Source organism: Mustelus asterias, chromosome 9, assembly GCF_964213995.1.
Source record: "Mustelus asterias chromosome 9, sMusAst1.hap1.1, whole genome shotgun sequence".
Taxonomy (NCBI): domain Eukaryota; kingdom Metazoa; phylum Chordata; class Chondrichthyes; order Carcharhiniformes; family Triakidae; genus Mustelus; species Mustelus asterias.
The window spans coordinates 100,071,595-100,095,025 of NC_135809.1; the positions used below are offsets into that span (position 1 = coordinate 100,071,595).

A 23,431-nucleotide genomic window follows, 5' to 3' on the forward strand; every position below is an offset into this window, starting at 1 on the left:
TTGCCTCGGTTTTCACAGAGGAGAAGGACCTGGGTGGATGTACTGCAGGCGTGCGGTGGACTGAAAGGATTGAGTATGTGGACTTTAAGAAAGAGGTTGTGCTGGAATCTTTGAATGGCATCAAGATAGATAAGTCGCCGGGTCCGGATGGGATGTACCCCAGGTTACTGTGGGAGGCGAGGGAAGAGATTGCAGAGCCTCTGGCGATGATCTTTGCGTCGTCGATGGAGACGGGAGAGGTGCCGGAGGATTGGAGGATTGCAGATGTGGTTCCTATTTTCAAGAAGGGGAATAGGGATAGCCCAGGAAATTACCGACCGGTGAGTCTAACTTCAGTGGTTGGTAAACTGATGGAGAAGATCCTGAGGGACAGGATATATGAGCATTTAGAGAGTTTTAGTATGCTCAAGAATACTCAGCATGGCTTTGTCAAGGGCAGATTGTGCCTTAGGAGCCTGGTGGAGTTCTTCGAAAATGTGACTAAACACATTGACGAAGGGAAGGCGGTAGATGTGGTTTATATGGATTTTAGCAAGGCGTTCGATAAGGTCCCCCATGCAAGGTTTCTAGAAAAAGTGAGAGGACATGGGATCCAAGGGGCTGCTGTCCCATGGATCCAGAACTGGCTTGCCCAAAGGAGGCAGAGAGTGGGTATAGATGGGTCTTTCTCTAAATGGAGGTCGGTCACCAGTGGTGTGCCCCAGGGATCTGTTCTGGGACCCTTGCTGTTTGTCATTTTCATAAATGACCTGGATGAGGAAGCGGAGGGATGGGTTGGTAAGTTTGCCGATGACACGAAGGTTGGTGGGGTTGTGGATAGTCTGGAGGGATGTCAGAAGTTACAAAGGGACATAGATAGGATGCAAGACTGGGCGGAGAAGTGGCAGATGGACTTCAACCCAGATAAATGCGTCGTGGTCCATTTTGGTAGGTCAAATGGGATGAAGGAGTACAATATAAAGGGTAAGACTCTTAGTACTGTAGAGGATCAGAAGGACCTTGGGGTCCGGGTCCATAGGACTCTAAAATCGGCCCCGCACGTGGAGGAGGTGGTTAAGAAGGCGTATGGTGTGCTGGCCTTTATCAATCGAGGGATTGAGTTTAGGAGTCCGGGGATAATGATGCAGCTATATAAGACCCTCGTCAGACCCCACTTGGGTACTCCGTGGGGTCTGTGCTCAGTTCTGGTCGCCTCACTATAGGAAGGATGTGGAAAAGATTGAAAGGGTGCAGAGGAGATTTACAAGGATGTTGCCTGGATTGAGTGGCATGCCTTATGAAGATAGGCTGAGGGAGCTCGGTCTTTTCTCCTTGGAGAGACGAAGGATGAGAGGAGACCTAATAGAGGTGTATAAGATGTTGAGAGGCATAGATCGGGTGGACTCTCAGAGGCTTTTTCCCAGGGTGGAAATGTCTGCTACGAGAGGACACAGGTTTAAGGTGCTGGGGGGTAGGTACAGGGGAGATGTTAGGGGTAAGTTTTTCACACAGAGGGTGGTGGGCGAGTGGAATTGGCTGCCGTCAGTGGTGGTGGAGGCGAACTCAATAGGGTCTTTTAAGAGACTCCTGGATGAGTACATGGAGCTTAATAGAATGGAGGGTTATAGGTAGGTCTAGAAGGTAGGGATGTGTTCGGCACAACTTGTGGGCTGAAGGGCCTGTTTGTGCTGTAGTTTTTCTATGTTTCTATCTTTAGCTGCTTCTGCTGTGATCTTCCCTCCATCATAAGCTCTGGTGTGGGACTGTTCACTGCTCAGTTTAATTCAAATAATGATCCCTGGTCTGAGGAGGGTTGACAAATAGCTGGTAAGATTCATGAGCAGCAGATAATGACCATTTCAAAAATTAAAATGCCCATCTATCTCCCCCTGTTCTTTAAGGGCACCACTATCGCTAAATCCCCCACCATTAACATCTTGGGAATCACCATTGACTATGATAGTGACTATTAGTCACCATGAATAATCATAGGGTCAAAGAGCTGGATTTAATGGAGGTGATGGGGTGGGGGAGGGGGGTGTCTCGTTATTTGGCTGGGGAGCCGGCAGGAGCCCTGTGTAACCTCCTTGAGGGAAGGCTCACTCAGGCACTTAATTAGACAAAGGTGGGTCTTCTCCTGGATCAAGGACCCCAGGTGCCAAAGTTCTGCATGCCAAGAGCTGTCAGCTGATCAGAGACCAGCAGCTCTATTGAATAGCAACACTACTGACAAGGCAGTGGCTGCTGCCAGCACTATACCCACCCAAGACCTAGAATCATTGCTGGATGCCTGGCCCAAGTGAATGTTGGTGGGAGAAGGGTCGCAGAGTGGGGGTCTCAGGTGAAGGGGGGCAAGGGCCTGGACGGGTTCTCAGCAAGACCCATTGCCTCCTGTCCCACCACCGGGTCCCTTGATCAGGCACTGAATGGCTTTGAATGAGGAACCTACTTCCTCCAGGACCCCACAAGCAACACCACATAGGTTGTCATGCTGCCTGCATGGGCTAGGCAAACCATTGCACTTTCTCTGTCCCTGTAACAGTGGACTCAAGATCTCAATATCCACCCAATCACCATCATTGATTGTCCACTCAAAAGCCTAAATTGGCGACAGAATGGGAACGCTAGCCACAGGTCTTCCCACCACAGACTCAATCAGGATGGAGGTGGGAAGGCAGTAGAGTCCCCACCCAATGCCCTCTCATCTGAGTAAACACCCCCACCATGAAACTTCTCATGGGGGAGGTCATTAAATTTCACTCATAGAATGGTTATGGCGCAGAAGCAAGCCATTCATCCCATCATTTCTTTGCTGGCTCTCTGTAAGAGCAACTGCCAGCAGGAGAGGCCAGAAGATCTCGCCTGTGGGAAGGGCTGTAAATTTTCACTCTATGCCCTCATAGAACACCTACATCGTAGAAGGAGACCATTCAGCCCATCAAGCCTGCACCGACAACAATCCCTCCCAGGCCCTATCTCCGTAACCTGTCACATTTACCCTGCTAATCCTCCTGACACTATGGGACAATTTAGCATGGCCAATCCACCTAACCTGCACATCTTTGGAGTGCGGGAGGAAACCGCAGCACCAGGAGCAAACCCACGCAGACACGGGGAAAATGTGCAAACTCCACATAGACAATGACCCGAAGCCAGAATTGAACCCAGGTCCCTGGCGCTGTGAGGCAGCAGTGCTAACCACTGTGCCACCGTGCAAAGCTGCGCAAGGTTTGAAATATGAGAAAGCTGCAACAAACCAGATGGTTAATTTGTTGGCATCTCTTCTCCACCCTGCCTCATCCCTGGTTTTAACTACCCCAGCACTGCTCACTTTTCACCAGCTAAAAGGTTGAGTAGATTCACAGGCTTATGTCACTTTATGTTCATGTAACCAGCTTTGAGGAGATGTGTGAAAGAGCTTATTTAACCCTCCTTGTGAGGTTGTACCTTTCTGATCAATATCTCTCCTTACTGGCATGGCCAGTAACAGGAAAGAATAGAAATCATTTGATTTTCTACACTCACTATTTCTTTATGTCAAATTTCCAGGTCCAATCTGTAAATCTTAGCACTCCTGCATTTAGACATAATTCTCCAAAATGATGTTGAGATCCAATGGCGTCTGTGGTCATTTCTGAACGATTGGAGAAAACTGCATGAAATATTTTATCATTCATAACAATCCCTGATGGTGTTCAAAATGTCTAATGTATATATACCTTCTGCTATTTACTTCTCCTCCTCCACATACCAACAGTCTGGTGATTACATGTGTGTAATAATTTCACTGTTTTCTTTGACACTATTTAAACTTCACTCTTCTGCCTGGAGAAACGCACTTTAAATCCACCAACAGAGGATGTCAGTCTATATGTGCAGTTCTTACAGACATTTAATGGTCTGTTTTTTCTGATCTTGCGTCTTTTGTGTAATCTAATTCTAAATAAATATTCTCCTGCCAGGCCTGGGATTTTGACAAGTATTCACGCCGTGATGTTCTAGGAGAAGTGTGCATGTCATTTAGCAACCTGGAATTACCAAACACAGTCGAGTTCTGTGAGAAGTTGCAGAAGGTCCAAAAGGTACAAATTATGTCATTACCTGGCCTCTCTGTGGCAGTAATATTTTTAATTCCAGTGCTATTTAGCAGCCGTTGGTTGAGCTCCACAGTTCGATTTTAAAACATCTTTCCCAGTGAAATACATTGAAGAATACAAGTTGACGTGAAGGGAAACTTGCCTGTTCCTGCAATTTGCCACATGGTAGATTTATGCCACGATAGAGTTTTGCTGAGTTAAGGCCAAGGACTTTTCCAGAGGAAAAGAAAAAAAACGTTACCAGTGTTATAGTTCCACTTCATACATCCAATCTCATTGAGCCCTTTTATTTGCTGTATGGGATGACTGTGCTCCCCTTAACATTGACAACACGAGGAGAGGAAAGTCAACATCCCACAGCAAGTCAGAGGTAGCAAATTGTGAGAATCCCCATGACTTGCATGGGGAAATCACTAATTGACCTCCCTGTAAGACTCATTGAATACAAGCTCCCTGGGGATTGGTAATTAGCCAAGTAGGTGGAGCTAGTATACAGAGTCCTGTATAAAGCAGGCCCCTGAGTGGGTCCACTATCTTTTAGTCCTGGTTAGGACCAGCTGTGTCCACCACAGGCTTGCGGTTTTTGTTTCCTTCGTTTTGTGCAATAAAAGTACTGTTTGTTCACAGCTGACTCCTGGCATGATTTTACAAATAAATTGAGATTCATTTGACTGGAACATAGGCCTCAAGTTACCAAAGGCAACATCAAAAATAAACACTAATGTAATTCAGTGTGATTTTTGTCCCTGGAACGTACAAGCTAGCAAGAGATTGCTTTCAGAAGCTATTCCTTCAGAATTCCAGTAATCAAAATGTGCCGGAAGATATAGCATGTCCGCTAGATTCCATAATAGCTTAAAACTGACAGAAGGTGAACTGATTCAGGCACTAGTGTGAACAGCAACAAGAACACTACTTAAATTTATGTAGTGCCTTTTGATGTCATGACATCAGGGTCATTATCATTTTATTTGTTTTTGTTCCCTACAGGAGGTTGTTGGGGAAATCTTTGTGTCTCTCAAATATCTTCCAACAGCCCGGAAATTAGAAGTTACACTGCTGAAGGTGAAAATTGGCTGCCTGAGCAACAATCCAGATACAGGTATTTAAGACTTTAATTTGCGTATTACATTTTTCTTTGGTTATTTGGGGATGATGCTTTATGATAATAGAACTATTTGTAATCAATAACACCTTTACCACTCGGGTGATCTTATCTGTACTGTTTTTCTAACGCTGAGGTGTTTGTAATGGATGTTTAAGTCTGAATCATTAAACATTCTATTTGGACTTTAGACATTTTTGCTTATGCACTGATTTTTCCATACCATGTAAAGATAAGTTTAAGATGAGTTTTGTCACTTCATGCAGACCTGGATAACATTCAGCCTTGGGGTCATAAGTGGCAAGTGACAATGATTTGTGTCTCAAGGGAAAGGCTAAGACCATCTACAAGAGAGAATCTAACCATTCCCCCCTCCCCCCCATGACAAGCAATGGCATTTCCATGACTTAACCCCCTACTGTCAACATCCTGTGACGTTATCATTGATCAGAAACCCAACTGGACCAGCCATGTAAATAGTGGCCTACAAGGGCAGGCCATAGCCTGAACTTTCTGCAGTGGGCAACCCATCTCCTGACACTCAAAAGACGTCCCCCATTTACGAGGCCCAGTCAGGAGTAGGATAGAATACTCTCCATTTGCCTGCGTGAGTGAAGCACTAACAACACTCAAAAAAACTCAACACCACTAGGACAAGACAGGCCACACGAATGACAACCCACCCCCTACCCTAAACATTCATTCTGTCCACCACTGGCTACATTGTTTACCATCTGCAAGATGCATTGAAGCAACTCGCCAAGCACTTCCCAAACCATTTGGCTTCAACAATCAAGGGAGGGCAGTAAGTGCATGGGATCACTATCACCTGTAAATTCCCCTCCAAGTCATACATCATCCTGACTTAGAAATAGATTACCATTTGTTCACTGTTGCTGAGCCAAATTCTGGAACTACACCCCAACCGCCCTCCCAACCCCCAAGCCCCCCCAACCCAACAGCACTGTCAGAGTACCTTTGTCACACCAGTGGTTCAAGAAGGCAGCTCACCACAACATTCTCATGACAATTAGGAATGGCAATGAATGTGGCATTGTCCGAAATACCCATAATCATGTGAAAGAATAAAATAAATAGTTGCACATCCAGAAACAGAAGATATCTAAAATGATGCCAGCCAGGCAGATGAGATAAAATGGAAAATATGAATCTTAAATGGTGATTTATGTTTTAAATGCAATTCATTTTTCCACAGTATTTCACAAACTGTTCTAGCACATTAGGCAGCATACTACTTTTATGAGAATCTCACAGAAAACTTAATGTATAAAATAACTGACACAAGGGAGTGATTCAAAAACACTGATAATATAGAAGGGTTGGAAAGGACATCATAAACATTGAAATAACAGAACTGGAATGATCCCCAAGATGAGATTACTTGTCTTTAACTGCCTTTTACTTTGTAAATATGGTACAGAGTTTCTTATCTACATTATCAGTATTAATGCATTTTGATTTTGTTCTTTGTTGCAATGCTGAGTGCTGAATGAACATGGGGTAGAAAGGAAACAATCTGGAGTACCAAATAAAGACACACCGTTAGAGCAAGGGGATGTAGAGAAAACTGATGCAAGGATTGATGTTGAGAAAAGTATCTTCATGTAAACAGTGATCAAAATGTGCAATGGCCTCCTGTTTAGGGTATTGGAGACCAAGGCCTGGATTTTGGCTGAGGTGGGCCAGCTCAGAAGCCCTGGGATTCTTGCCTCATTCCCATTTCTGGTCATTTTCACTGGTGCAGGATACATTGTGCACAGTCCATCCATACACTATTCGCCTGTCCTTGCTGGCTCCAGTGCAGGATGGTTAGGGCAAACCCCTTCACAATTTTAGTGCAGTCAGGCCCCTTCTATGGCCTCTCAGGGGAGTCATGAAACCTTGGGGATTCCCAGTCCCGTGTGGGGAACCAAAAAAAACCAACCACCTGCTCCTGGAATTCTTTCATTGACAGGCTTTGAAATACAAATTTAAAAATGTTCCTCCAGCTTCAATAGCTCAATGCTGTATTGTAAATTAGATGTGTTTTTACCATGGGGATTAATCATAGGACTCTATCCTGCAAAGGTAAGTTGAATATTACATTGATCAGCACTGTGTAAGTACTGAGATGCATTCAAATACTTTTCCATTGGAATAAAGTACTGTTATGAATTCAAAGCAGAAGAAAACATTGTTTTGGGTCTCTATGCCAGGATTTTACTGCCGCGCTTGCCATGGGAATCGGAACGGGTGAGGGGCAGACAATGGGAAGGTGTGGTGAACCATCGTTGGTTCCCACTGGATAGTGCTGAGCCAGGGGCTGGCCAGGACTACAAGGATGTACATATGTTACTGTTGGATTGTGCTATTGTTGCTGTTGGGTTAGGGTGGGGTTGTTACACCTTTGTATTGTAGTGTTGTGGCACATCCCAGTCGGGCTCCGCCTCCTGGGAGAGGTATAAGAGTCCCTGCTCTGGCCGGGACCCCTTCAGTCTGGGATAGTGTATATAATTACTGGCTGCTTCATTACAGTAAATAAAAGCCTTCATTTACTGAGCTTCGAGCCTCGTGTCTGAATAGCGCATCAGAAGGTCCGTTGATCTCAGGTGGGATTTTAAGGTTTTGGGACGAGTGAGGCTATAAAATCCCACCCCGCATGTAATAATCTGAAGTGATTTAAAAGTTCGTAATTGTATTAAATTAAAGAAAATGCCTTCAGCAACTTTCAGTTAGAGAAAAAAGAATATCTGTTGTAGCTTAGAAGAAAAATGTCCATCTGGATTTCAGTCTCAATAAACTGCATTGTTTATATTTCCCATGGTTTGTTATTACAGCTGAGCCTATTCTGAATTATTGAGTGAGTTTCAAAAGCTGATGAACTTATCTCAGCAAAACGCTTTGTTCACATTTGGATTGATAGCCGTTAAGAGGTTATTAAAGGATTATTTGTCTTAGATGTGTAAGGGATGTGTTTTTGTTTTTACAACAGAATGACCATTTGAGAGGGTTTTTTTGAATGACCTTTATGATTGAGAGATGTTTCAGTACACAAAATTACATTGCTATTAGCTTGTTAAAAGTTCAATTTTTAATGTCCATTTCAAAGACATCTCGAGGTCTGCTCATAGTGGATACTGGGTGAGTAACTATGGAGAGTACATAGGGGCATGAAGGGTGAATGCCTGTATGAGGGGGCAGAGGATCGTGATGCCTCATAGAGGGGGCAGATGCAATATGAGGGAGCATGGAGAATAGGCGCTTGAGAGTGGCAAGATGGCATGAAGGGGTATGGCGACAGCATGAGTGATATGAGAAGGGATGGAGGGCATGTGGGATGAATAATGGGTGCAGATTTGAGGGCCTGATGTTCATCAATATAACTAGGCCAATGTCCCAGTAACCAGAGATGAGCGGTCTAGCCTGGCCATCCATCCATTTCCATTGCCACCTCAGGGCAACATCCTTTGGATTTCATCCCACCGCCACCTTCTCAGATTGAAAATAAGGTGGGTAGAGATTATTTTGAAGGAGACAATTTTGCTGGGTCAAGACGTTTCCTAACCTTACCACCTCTTCCATGAAAATTCAGCTCTATAATCTTAGGTCCTGTTAGATGATCAACACCATATTTGTTTACAAATAGATGAGTTCAGACAGGGTAGAGCTTAGCCATTATTCCTTGGAATCCCTACATTGCAAAGAGAGGCCATTCGACCCATCAAGTCTGCACTGACTCTCCAAAAGAACATACCCCCCAGGCCCAAAAGTACCTCCCCTCCAGGTCCAAACCCAACCCTATCCCCGTAAACTGACACATTTACCACAACTAATCCTATAGCCATAGCCATAGTAAATATACCATAGAGATTCTATGATTCATGGTAATCCACCAAGCCTACACATCTTTGGACACTAAGGGGCAATTTAGCATGCCAATCCACTTAACCTGCACATCTTTAGACTGTGGGAGGAAACCAGAGCACCTGGAGGAAACCCACGCAGACATGGAGAGAACGTGCAGACTCCACATGGACAGTCACCCAAGAGCAGAAATAGTGTTTCTAAAGGTAGTAACAAACAAGGTGGACAATTGGGGAACCTGTAGATGTGGTGAAATTGGATTTCCAAAAGGCATTCAATAAGGTGCCACATAAAAGGTTACTGCACAAAACAAGAGCTCATGGTGTAGGAAGTAACATATTAGTATAGATAGCAGATTGGTTATCTAACAAGAAGCAGGAATAAATGTGTCACTTTCAGATTAGTAAGCCATAACCAGACAGGAATCAGTGTTGGGGCCTTCACTATTTACAATCACTATCAGTGACCTGGACAAAGGGACCTAATGTATGGTAGCTAAATTTGCTGCTGACACAAAGATTGGTAGCAAAGTAAGTTGTCAAGTCCACACACAGGCCCAGATTTTTGCCATAACAGAGAGCTTCTCATGATGAAATCAGTAGAAATGTCTGAAAATCAGAAATCCCAGCCCTGTATACAGCACTTCCCAGTTTCACAGGAGCAGGAATAGGGCAGGATGCAATTCAATTTCCCCTGCAATAACCAATTGTTTCCTAATCTCTTGCTGTACCTGCATACTAAGGTTTGGTGAATCATGTTCCAGGACACCCAGATCCTTCTGTAACCTCAACTCCACATTTTAACTACCCCTGATAACCTTTCACCCCTTGCTTATCCAGAATCTATCTACTTCTGCCTTAAAAATATTCAAAAACTGCTTCCACCACCTTTTAAGGAAAAGAGTGCCAGAAACTCTCAATCCTCTGAGAGAAGATATTTGTCCTCACTCTGTCCTAAATTTTTAAACAGTGGCCCCTAGTACTAAGTTCTCCCACAATAGGAAACATCCTTTTCAAAGATCCCTGTCAAGACCTGTCTGGAACTTATATGTTTCAATCAAGTCGACTCTTAATCTTCTAAACTCCAGCAGATACAAGCCTAGCACGTCCAACCTTTCCTCATAAAATAATCCACCCCTTCCTGGTATTAGTCTAGTAAACCTTCTCTGAATTGCTTCCGACACATTCACATCCTTCCTCAAATAAGGAGATCAACACTGTACATAGTACTCCAGATGTGGTCTCACCAATTCCCTGTATAACTGAAGCACAACCTCCCTACTTTTGTATTCAATTCCCCTCACAATAAATGGTAACATTCTCTTACCTTTCCTAATTACTTGCATACTAGCTTTTTCTGATTCATTCACAAATCCCTCTGTATCTCAGAGCTCTCACCATTTAGATAATATGCTCTTTTGTTTTATTTTTCACATCAAAACGGACCATTTCACATTTGCCCACATTATACTCCATTTTCCAGGTCTTTGTTTACACATCTAACCTATCTATATCCCTTTGTGGCCTCTTTGTATCCTCTTCACATCTTACTATCCAATCTATCTGTGTGTGATCAGCAAATGTAGCAACCATAACTTTGGTCTCTTCATCCAAGCTAATCATATAAATTGTAACAAATTGAGACCCCAGCACTGATAATTGTGGCTCACCGCTTGTTACATCATGCCAACCACAAGAAGACCCTCTCTGTTTCCGGTTAGCTAGCCAATCTACTATCCCTGCCAATATGTTACCCCCTACACCATGAACTAAAAGGTAGATATAACCAATTGTATGCCCACAGAGAAGATAGGTGAATAACAGTGATGTGTGTAGTAGAAGGATCTGGTACCTAAAAGATTAATGTGAGACTGACTACTGGGCCATCCACATGGTAATATAAGAAAGCACATGGCCTAGAACTAAGCCCAGTCTAGACATGAATAGCAATGTGTAAGGATCTAGCATGGAGTCCTCTCCATCCCTAATGTAAACATGTACATGGTTAAGTATTGCTAATAAAGACTTCCTTGTAACTGGTAGAAGACAGCTTCATGATGTCCAAGCAGTATCCTTCAAGGGCAATAACAGCAGAACACATCGTGGTAACAGCAGTAGGATCCATCAATGTAACTCAAATGATTAGCAGAAGCAGTTCTGCTACCTTCATTAATGCAAAACGAGCAAACCCCTGAGTCAGTTAGCGCGGTGGTGAAAACTTTAAGCGAGGAAGCCACTTGTCACCTAATGAAAGTTTCTTTACTTCCCAAACTCTGAAATGTAGAGAAATAATCACTGAGTGGGGGTGGGTGCCATTGGCAGTCCTAGCGTCATGTTGACTTTCATTCTTAAAATTTGGTGTTGAACTTGAAATTGCAAAGAAAGTAGCAGGAGCAAATAAAAATTGTTTTTCTTTTAAAAAAGCATGTTTCTGAGTGGAACTTACCATCAATTAATTGCTTATCTATTCAGCCTTTATAATAAGCCAATGAACATTAGACATGAGAAAGTTAAAGACTACAAAGTAATAGAACTTAAGTATTAATAATTGTAGTGGCACTAGAGGTCACTGTTACTCTAGTGCTATGGAAATACACTACTCACTATGAGCAAAAATTATTCCCACAATGAAGAAAATTTAAATATGTTTTCACAATTATTTGAGGAAATTGGGCAAACAATAGAATCATAAAATAGGGGACGCAATGATGTAATGGTTTTGTTGCTGGGCTAGTAATCCTAGGGTAATGCTCGGGGACCTGGCTTTGAATCACACTGTGGCTGATGGTTAAAATTTGAATTTTTTTTAAAATCTGGAATTAAAAGTCTCATATTGATCATGTGGTTAACTCTTAATTGCCCTCAGGGATGGCCCAGACAACAATGCCCACATCCCATTAATGAATTTTTAAAAAAGGAACATATTGAACATTATAGGGTTTGAGAAAAGAACACTTACAAGCATGAGTAAATCACATTGATGACAGTGAGCAGAGTGGGGAGGGCCGTGTGGGTGTGCAAACATGCAGAGAGAAGAATAAAGAAAATGATCTAAAGTTAAAACAATATGGAGAAGGTTCATTATGACCAAATTCTCATATGATAAGGGGATATTAGGAGAAATAATTTAGGTTCTAACTAGAAAAGGGATTTCAGGAATGTTCATGTTCCTTTTTCAATTGTTTAACCATTATCTCTGGAGGTCTATTTGTCCAAAAGCAACAAAAATAATGCAGAAAGAAAGGGATAAAAACCCTCTCAACAATTAATTGTTAGTATGATAAAGAATCATTTGTAGGCAAGTTTGGAATAAATTGCTCAGTATCAGAAGGAGCACATGCACAGTTTTCGGGAGCTCGTTCAGAGTGACTGTTTCTCCCAGACATGCAACTCATTCTGACAATAAAATGCATTTTTACATCTTCATTGTGGAACATGCACAGCAACTAACACCAAAGAGAGTCCAAGGGCTGCATTTTACGTGGCACCATAATCGCCACTCCCTCCCTCGATCAAAAGGTCAATTGTCAGTCCGCCCATCCGATATTAAATTGGTAGCAGCCTTAATTGTTTCAGAGTGGGAATTCCACCCCCATCTGGGAGGATGTCCCGCCTCAGAGAGCTGTCAATCAATCAGATTAACCCTCAGCTCTATACTCCCAGCAGCGCCAGGATCGAGCGGTGGCCACAGCTGGGACTACAGGCAGTCCCCAAGAAGTAGACTGATACAGGCCAGGTTTAAAAGAAAATCTGTGATTTTGGCTCTGTCTGGCTGGCGGATCCAAGCAAGGCAAAGTGAAAGGGGCAGGTTTAAGAAGCTTGGGGGAGGGTTAAAAAGATCTTGGTGGGGTCTGCGTCTGACGGACACAGGAGATCACTCAAAAAAGGTCCATCTCCTTCCTGCCCAATAGTACTCCATGCGGTAAAAGCTTCTGGAATCCCTGCCTTGTCTCCACCTACCTCTGCCACGCGATGAAGGAGCAGCACTCCGAAAGCTCGTGATTCCAAATAAACCTGTTGGACTTTAACCTGGTGTTGTGAGACTTCTTACATGTGAAATAGCAGCGGAGGCATAATTAGTCCCTTAAGTGGTCATTAATTGGCCATTCAGGGGTCTCAATAGGCTTCAGGGCAGAGAGCTGTCTGGAATTTTCCTGTCCGCCGTAATATTGGAAAGAGGTCAGGATTGGGCAGGAAGACATTGAGAAGGCCACAGCTTTAACTTACGAACCCCCACCTACAAATATGCCAGTGGGAGGACTGTAATATCCAGCGCCAGAAGTCTTCGATAGGCATATAAATAGTTAAAAGGATGTAAAATGAAAGAAGAGGCTGATTAAAAACCATTGGCAGAACACTGGCAAAAGTTCTAAATAAAGCACAAGGGCCCATTGTGCTCGAGGTAGAGTGGATCAACTCGTTACTCTAAAACTTTGAGCTTCTATTAGAAAGATTTAACTCCCTGCAAATCTGCAAGAGAGTGTTGCAAAGACTAATCCTTTGATACATAGAAAAACATGTTGCATCTTTAGAGGACATTTGATTGTGATTTTGGCTTGGAATCAACATTGGTTTGTTTCCTTTTAATCCAACTCATAAACCTCATGGTGAGATCTTTAACTCAAAGTGTGGAAACTTCACACACCAAATGACAATTTAGGGAAGAAAACACATTAAAGCTTCTTCATTGCATACACTGTATATTTTCATTCCAATAACATTTATCTGAAACAACTTAAAGCTTTCCTAATCTAAACAAAACTTCAAGTAACAATGGGGAAAAAAGGAATCTTCGAGACCTCCACCTACGGAGACAATCAAAATATTTCCTCAGCTTCTGCCCATCACTGCAATCTATATTACATTTTTAAATCCTTTGTATCTTGCCTGAATGTGGCCCATGTTCCCGCTCTGATATTGGCTGGGCATCGGTTCCATATGTGTCAGGGGCAGTTAGCTCGCATGAGGACATGTACATCTTTTAAGTGCACATTATGGATCTCATGCGTTTCCTCCAACCTTCTCCAAAGTCCCATTTTGCCGCAGTTGGGTCAGAGATGGTGTAGGTCTTTTAATGTCATTTGTTTCTCCCCTGGGGTGAATGGTGTGTGTAGTTGTGATCGGTATCCAGATGCATGTGGGATTGCCTACTGTTGGGTTCAGTACCTCCCTTCATCTCGTCTCTATAGGTGCAGCTCTGACAGGAAGGATTGGGTAAATAGCCATTGCTGGGACCGTTGGCTGAGTGGTTTCGCATCGGGATGGTGTGTCCAAGCCAGACCCTGGATTCTGAGTGTCTCCATGTCCATCTGCATATGCCTCCATAATCTCTCCCTAATTCCCCTCACTTAGCCCCAGATCACCCTGAAAGAACAGTCGCTCTGCAGAGACTCCAGGTTCCCTTTGACGGATGTGGACAATTTTGGTTCAAAGTGCCTCTTGTTCCTTTAATAATTGTCCCTTTTCCTGAATCAGTCTCTGATTACCTCTGATTTCTCCAACCCAAGGTAACATTTACACAGAATCACTATTCCTTTCCCCTCTTTCCTGTTCATCTATTATCCTAACATTCCTTCGGCTTGTCTGGGCTCCATGATGGATCCCAGCTTTTGTTAGCCATTTTATTATGATCTTTTTATTTTTATTCACCAAATATCCAGTGAGTGACCCTTTGGGTCCCCAATTTCTATCTGTTATGGCTATTGCTCTGTTGCTGGAATGACTACTATTATTGCCTCTTACTAGGAGACTGATCCCTCCCTGTCCCATGTTTTATCCCCTCACTCCACCTGACACTAGGAAAAGGTCGATACCATTCTGCCCCACTAGTTCTCTCACTGCACCAAAAATTAGGAAACGGTTGACACTCTTATATTGCACTAGTTTTCTCAATAGCTAAATTTACCCTGGAAACCAAATACAACAATTCCTCCCTTTTTGTTTAACTAAGGAAGCCAATCATGCTCGTGGCACCAAGCTGTCTTTGGTAACTGCATTCACAGATTCATATGCTTGCTCAAATCCTCAAATCAACTATCGGCTTCTTGTTTCAAATGCTGACCGCCCCATCAAGTGGGTGTAAATGAATTACTTACCTATCCTCTGCTGTGAGCATTCAATCAAGTGCCAGGGTCCAATATTGCGAGGATCCTGCCGACTACACCAAATTGTTGTGATAAAAGATTGAAACCACTCAAGTCTGTAAGTTGCAGGAACAGAGATGTTTATTCACAAGCATGCTTGGGAGACACAACCAGCTCCTACAGGGTGTCTCTCTTATACAAAGACTGTGTATTATATTTATATCTCCTGGTTATCACACTTACACAATAAAATCCTAATAACCGAATTATACAGGTTGCAGCTATCCCTTTTTTCTCACTGATAACTCAGGTCCATGCTTCTTATCACACTTTTGGTTACCCACCCTGTTTAGGTCATTTAAGTTTGTGATTGTTACTTTCCCTTACCATCATGCTGAGAAAAGATTCTAATAGCTATTCCTTTAAAGCCGTTAATGCTCATAACTACATTTACCTACTTCAAAACTAATAATGTTTAATGTCAAATTCTTTCAATTGCCCCCACTTCTGGGTGGCACAGTGGTTAGCACTGCTGCCTCACAGTGCCAGGGACCCAGATTCAATTCCTGGCTTGGGTCACTGTCTGCGCAGCATCTTCAGGTTCTCCATGTGTCTGCATGGGTTTCCTCTGGTTTCCTCCCACACCTAACCAGCACGTCTTTCCAACTGTGGGAGGAAAGCGGAACACCCGGAGGAAGCCCACACAAACATGGGGAGAACATGCAATGCTATGAGAAATCAACTAGAACAATCTAAGTGCAATAATTGTCACCAATTCATATTGTACTGAGCTAAGAGACTACACAAGGCAATTAGGTTGGAATGTTGTTTCTGGGAAGTTTATGAAAATGATGGAAATTTCTTATGCAGAGGGAAAGCCCATGAGAAAATTGAATTCTCAGGAAATTGTATCAATCTGAAGAACCAACATATCTCCTGCACTTGGAGACAAATGTAACATGCTACCTGAATACAAGAAGATATAAGAACATAATTTCAGCTTTGGAAATTCAGTAAATAATTACAGTATCCTCTCAAGGCCCCCCTTTTCCCTGAGCAGATGGACTGCAGAAGTTTATGATGCACTTAATACTCTCTCATCATCCAGTCATTTGAAGATTCACAAGGAAATTCAGTCTAAACAATTAGTTCCACTTAGATTTAATCAGCCAATTATTTCACTCACAGACAAACAAGATCCTTCACCGCATGGGAACTATAATCACATACCTCTTTTCAATAACAGTCTCATTGACATCTGGGAGATATATTGAAAAGGTTAATAGGGATTGATTAAGTGGGATTTGTAAAAATAAGTTTGTTGTTCTGCAAACTGTACCGTCTGAATGTTATGGAATGGGCAATGGGGAGATGGGAGTCTGCATTGGCTGTGAAACAGATTTCAGATTCTATTCAGATGTTCATTAGAACAACAGCCACAAGTAGGGATGAAAACGGTGTTGGAAAATATTGAGAAATTTGTACTTTTGTCAGATAGGGATGAGCAACAACCAAACGCAGAAGCTGAAGTGCAATAAATTGGTTAAGTTTGGGTTCAGCCAGAAAATGCTGAAGCTTTTTCCAGTTCTGTTAATCTTAGTTTTGGGTTGAACTGTTCCTTTATAAAATCCTTACACCCCATTCTAAGTATACCACTGGTCTGCCACCCACATGGAAAGTGATATATTGATAACTGTGTCCGAACTCACATCAACAAGGAGAGCTAACTGCAACTTTTATTTTCCATCAATCAATTATTGTTTAATTCTTTGACATATTTGGCAATGGATGCAAGCACTGGGAATAGAACATTTCCATTTGAGACTTCTGATACTTCTTTAGCTGGGTGTAGTATGGATAAATGCAGAGGAAAGCTCCTTCATAGAATCCAAGAATTGTCTCAACTCTAGTCTCTGCTGCAATAATCTGATATTTTCCCCACAGTGACCTGCGAAGTGAGAATGCTAATTTAGTCCTGAATTGTGTGTGTTTGTGCTATGGTGCACATTTACTTGGAACCGAACCTTTACAACCAGCTGATGGAGGAGATTTTCATTCCATGAGTCTGGGCTAGTTTTGAAGCTGGTTTTGCCAGAAATGAAATGGCAGCATCTAATACACTGGATGATCCAATCTCTCCAGTTTATTTTTAATGAGCTGGTAATCTTGTAGTCCGGTTGGTCTATTAGAACATACTGCATCTCTGATAGTCCAAAGAAGGGGCGGCATGGTGGCACAGTGGTTAGCACTGCTGCCTCACAGCACCAGGGACCCGGGTTCGATTCCCGGCTTGGGTCACTGTCTGTGTGGAGTCTGCACATTCTCCCTGTGTCTGCGTGGGTTTCCTCCAGGTGCTCCCATAGTCCAAAGATGTGCATCATTACTTCAAACTTGGGGCTTCACCCTGGGCCACTCCAAGCTACCCACAATTCTACATATTTCCTTATTTATAGTGAGTCAGCTGACTATTACATCACTCTGTGATTGATTCCATGTTTTACTGAGTCAGCTGACACTTACATCTTGTTCCCATTGGTCACATTACATCCAATCAAAGTTGTCACCGGTTACATTCTAGCACAAAACAGGTATTTAGCATCATTCATTACAAACATTTTCACCTCTGTGTCCCCTAACCTGAATTTTAACCTGTTTTATTTGTCCCCTGCCCATTTACCATAAAGTACAAAAAACTGTCTGAAAGGCGGCATGGCAGCAAGTGGTTAGCATTGCTGTCACACAGCGCCAGTGGCCTGGATTCAATTCCCGGCTTGGGTCACTGTCTGTATGGATTTTGCACGTTCTCCCCATGTCTGCATGGGTTTCCTTCGTGTGCTCCGGTTTCCTCCCACAGTCCAAAGATGTGGAGGTTAGGTGGATTGGCCATGCTAAATTGCCTCTTAGTGTCAGGGGAACTAGCTAGGGTAAATAGTAGGGTTACGGGGATAGGGCCTGGGTGGGATTGTGGTCAGTGCAGACTCCTTCTGCACTGTAGGGATTCTATGGTAACATATGAGCTACTTCTATTTCTGGCTAGAAACAATTTATTTCGAAGATTTGTTTTTACTTTAGTTCCTTTTCAATACTGTAATAGGATTTTTATAAAACGTTCTCAGACTAAATATTAACCAGAGGCAGAAAACAAGTAGTGAATTTTTTAAAAATCGCCAATCTACCAAATAATACTCCGTGATGTGTATATCTGCATGTTTATAATCATAGTTTGTATGTCTGGATGCATTCTTTATTTATGTGTATCTGTGTTTTTGCAAGTGTGGGCTTGTCTCTGGTCATCTCTATTTGGTACATTTTGGTTTGATTCTTTAGGCGTCTCAGCAGCTGTGTTCAAATCTTGGTGCCTTATCCGATGCTAAGCCAAGCTAAGCTTTTGACCCCAAATCCTCTCCATCACAGAGACTGCCCATGTCTGTAATATGGCTTATCTCCTCTCCTGCCTCTGAAACCCTTATCCATGCTTTAGTTACCTCCAGACTGGATCATTTCAATCCTCTCTGGTAGACTTTCCATTTCTCACCCTCTGTAAAGGATCAGCACATCTGAAGCACTGCTGCCTACATCCTAACTCTCACCAAGTCCTGTTCACCCATCACCCCTGTGCTTGGTGATCTACATTGGCTGTCCATGAATGCCTTGAGTTTAAAATTCTTATCCTTGTGTTCAAATCCCCCATTGCCTGCCTCCTCCCTATCTCTGTATCTCCTTCCAGGTCTAAAGCCAGCTGAAAAGTACACATTGCTTGAACTCTGCTGCTGCGTGGATCCTCCCCTTTCTTTGCACCAAATTGACAGCAGTGTCTTTAGCCAGCTGAGATTCCTACCCTTCTCTATCTCTGCTCTGTCCAAGCTTTTGGTCATCTCTCCTTCTTTGCCTTGGCGTAAAATTTTGACTGTGATTACCCTCTCATGAAGGGCTTTTGACATTTTGCTATGTAAATGCAAGGTGTTTTACCTGTGTATCTGCGTGCATAATTTGAACTTGATGAGAACTAGGAATTAGTCTGACTGATCGTTAGCCTGTTTTGAACTAAATCTGCTCTGAAATTGCAAATCATTCTACCAAAAACATTAGAAGTTATAAAAACAAATGGGTTGCTGAAAATTATTCATTGCATTGCTGGCCGACTGAATATTGTGAATTATCAACTTGGAATGTACATAGAAAATCTCCTGCAGTGTTGAGGCTGTGGTCATGTCCTACAGGGATTGCGGTTGCCTGGCAAAATTCCAGCCTGACCTTTTGTTGCTTCTTTTCCTCTCAGGTATTTACACAAGAGTCGATTTCTATGTCAATCAACACAAAGTGAAGCACCAGAAGACACCAGCAAAGCCAAAGTCTGAAATAACCGTGTTTAATGAAGTTATTCTGTTCACTGTGTCAGATTCCGTTATTAATCAGTCCATGATTATTACCTCTGTGTATGAAATTTCACACTCCCAGGACAGTGCGAGGCATCTCTTAGGTCGTGCATATGTGGGAGGCAAGAAACCCAAAGAGGATGATCATTGGTTCTCTATGCTGCAGTCCTTAAGGCAGCCTGTGTCAAAGTGGCATCCGCTCTTAATCTAAGCACACCCTCTGGGATCTGTCTTACCATCACCATTAATTATCTCTTGGAGACAGCAGCAATGTGGCAGCAGATGCCTGGAGCACAGCATGCACTCTCTTTTCAAGCCAACCCTGTTCTATTTTGGGTGAAATGTATAATTCTGCAAAAGCATATCCTGAATTCCTTCCAAAAAAAATCTAAAAGGGAAATAATGTACAAAATGGAATCAGAAGATTGATTCAGAATCATAAAATAAAGAACATTGAACTCTTGGTGATTCTACAATCCAGCACCCTGCCTGTTAACTGGAAGTTAGCCTGTATAGTGTGGTTATATCACAAAGAGAAGCCACTGTTAATATTCAATCATTGCCTGAGCTCCTTTCTTTCTATGTTATTGGAAGTTTTAGAAATTGCTGGACCAGCTAGAAAAGCCACAGAGCTGAGCAGTAGTGGAAAAACTTCCACTGGCATAGACTGACCAACAGCTCAGCTATTGTGTATCCAGTATTTTCACAACTGTTCTCCATCGAATTTGAAGAACATTTAGACAATCAGAAATTTGAGTGTAAAACATCAGATGATGTATTTTATGAAATCAAATCACAAGATCCAACCTACAGTTTTTAAAGCTAAATAGCTAGATTTTTTTTTTAAAGCTGTAAGAAGCTAGGGCTGTGCGGTGGCACGGTGGTTAATACTGCTGCCTCACATTGCCAGGGTTCAATTCTTGCCTCAGGTCACTGTCTGTGTGGAGTTTGTATTCCTCCCCATGTCTGCACGGGTTTCCTCCGGGTGCTTCGGTTTCCTCCCACAGTCCAAAGATGTGCGGGTTAGGTGGATTGGCCTTGTTAGATTTCCCAAGAGTGTCAGGGAGATTAGCAGTGTAAATATGTGGGGTTATGGGGATAGGGCCTGGGTGGGATTGTTTTCAATGCAGACATGATGGGCCGAATGGCCTCCTTCTGCACTGTAGGGATTCTATGAATCAAATGTGTCACAGTTGAAGAATAGAAGTTGAGAATCCTGGTGAAAGCAGATGAAATGCAATATCTTACAAAAGCCTCTGGTTATCTCTACTTGGTATGCTTTGGTTTGTTTTTTTAGGTATCTTATTAGCTATGTTTTATAGAATTATAGAATCCCTACGGTGCAGAAAGAGGCCATTTGGCCCATTGAGCTACACCAGTGAAATATAAAAGCAAAGTACTGCGGATGCTGGAATCTGAAACAAAAACAGAAAAAGCTGGAAAATCTCAACAGGTCTGACAGCATCTGTGGAGAGAGAATAGAGCCAACATTTCAAGTCTGAATGACTCTTCATTAGAGCTCAGTTAAATATTCTCGCCTCGAAGAGATTTCTCCTGGGTTTCAGCAGTGGTATTTTAGTTGGAGAGTTGATGCTTCTCCTAACTTCTAGACTCAAATTTCCATTGTTTTCACAGTCCAATGAAGTAACCAGTCAGGCTATCTTCAAGTCTTAGTTTACCACAAGCTTTGGCCATTTTTCTTTTCTGCATTTTTTTGACCAATTTTCATTGTCACTTTGGTGGCCCATCGCCTATAAATCTCTGCTGTACAAATATTATATTTGACCAAAAGTCAAATTAGGGCTGCAGAATGTTTGAGTAAAGACAGCAACGACCTCCCAAAAAAAACCACAAAATGCTCAAATACTCAGCTGTCAGATAGCATCAGGAGAGAGAAACAAAGTTAATGTTTCAGGTCGAAGATCCTTCATCAGAACCGGGTACTCCCAGATATTTGTAAGAATACAATACAACCAAACCAACAACGTTAAAGCTTATTCATAGAATCCCTAATGTGGAGAGGAGTCCATTCAGCACATCGAGTCTGTTCTGACTCTCCTACAGAGCACCTTACCGAGGAACCCCCTCCCCTCAGCCTATCCCCATAACCCCACGTATTTACCCCACTCACCCTCCTAACCTACACATCTTGGGACACTAAGGGGCAATTTAGCATGGCCAATCCACCTAGCCTGCACATCTTTGGACTGTGGGAGGAAACCAGAGCACCCGGAGAAAACCCACGCAGACACAGGGAGAATGTGCAAACTCCACACAGACAGTCACCCAAGGATGGAATTGAACCCGGGTCTTTGGCACAGTGAGGCAGCATTGCTAATCACTGTGCCACCATGCCGCTCATGACATTGGATTTACCACATTAAGTAGCAAAGCAGATGATGACCCAGAACTTGTGCTGTCTGCCTCACCTTGCAGCTGAAATTATTTTTAGATTTGATTTATTATTGTCACGTATTAGTATACAGTGAAAAGTATTGTTTCTTGCGCACTGTACAGACAAGGCATACCGTTAATAGAGAAGTAAAGGAGAGAGTGCAGAATATAGTGTTACAGTCACAGCTAAGGTGTAGGGAAAGATCAACTTAGTGCAAGGTAGATCCATTCAAAGGTCTGATGGCAGCAGGTAAGAAGCTGTTTTTGAGTCGGCTGGTACGTGACCTCAGGCTTTTGTATCTTTTACCCCGATGGAAATTTGTATTGTAAATTGTTGGAAATGCAGCTATAAAGCACAGCAAAGTCATGGTAAATGATGGGATCAATAAGAGCAAATGAAATCGGAGCAGGAATGGGCCATTCGGCTCTTCGAGCCTGCTCTGCCATTCAATTAGATCTTGGCTCATCATCCACCTCAACGTCATTTCCCTGCACTATTCACATATCACTTGGTGTCTTTAAGGTGTAGGAATCTACCAATCACTGCTTGAATATACTCAATAACTGGACTTCCAAAGCCCTCACGTTATAGAATTCCAAAGATTCACTATCACTGAGTGAAGAAATTTCTCCTGATTTCAGTCCTAAATGACTGAGCCCGTATTCTGAGACTATGCATCCTGTTCTAGATGCACTCCATTCTCCCACCAAACCCCCCCCCGCCCCCCCCCGCCCCCCCCCCGCCCCCCCCCCCCCGCCCCGCCCCCCCCCGCCCCGCCCCCCCCGCCCCGCCCCCCCCCCACCCCGCCCCCCCCCCCCGCGCCCCCCCGCCCCGCCCCCCCAAACCATCAGTGGAAATATCCATCCTGCATCTGTCATGTTGAGCTCTGTACCCTTCACTTAGGTTATCCCTCATTCTTCTAAACTTTAAAGAATACAGGCCCAGTCTCCTCAACCTCTCCTCAGAGGAAAACCCTGTCATCCCAGCATGCAGTATGGTTAACTTTCATTGCACTTCATCTATGACAAGTACATCCTTCCTTAGGTATGGAGACCAAAATTGTACACAATACTCCAGATGCAGTCTTATCAAAGCTCGATACGACTGAAGCAAGACATCTTTACTTCTGTACTCAAATACTCTTTTGCAATAAAGGCTAACGTACCATTTTCCTTCCTAATTGCTTGCTGCACTTGCAAGCTAACTTTCAGTGACTCATGAATAGGGACACCCAGGTTCCTTTCAACATCACCACTTTCCAATCTCTCACCATTCAAGAAATAACCTGCATTTCTGTTTTTTTCCACTTCACAACCGGGGTCCTCTGATCTCGTTCTCCCACCACCACTGCAAGCGAGAACAGAGAATTTGGCGCTCGGTCAAAACTCCATTCACTGCAGCGGGACCAGAGAATTCCAGCCGTGGGTGAAGTCGGAGAATTCCAGCCCACATTTTTACACATTATATTCAATGTGCCTTGTTCTCACCCACTCACTTAGCCTGTCTAAATTCCCTTGAAGCCTCTTTGCATTC

At 43.1% G+C, this 23,431-nt stretch overlaps 1 protein-coding gene across 1 annotated transcript in view; it reads left to right on the forward strand.

Moving 5' to 3' along the window:
* syt19 (synaptotagmin XIX) overlaps positions 1-19,977 on the forward strand; it is a 59,253-nt gene extending 39,276 nt beyond the window's left edge. The window contains exons 6-8 of the mRNA XM_078220668.1: positions 3,942-4,061; positions 5,067-5,178; positions 19,407-19,977. Of these exons, the coding sequence (XP_078076794.1) occupies positions 3,942-4,061; positions 5,067-5,178; positions 19,407-19,714 (540 nt within the window). The 3' untranslated portion in view covers positions 19,715-19,977. The remainder of the gene's footprint in view (positions 1-3,941; positions 4,062-5,066; positions 5,179-19,406) is intronic.
* Positions 19,978-23,431: the final 3,454 nt, after the last annotated feature.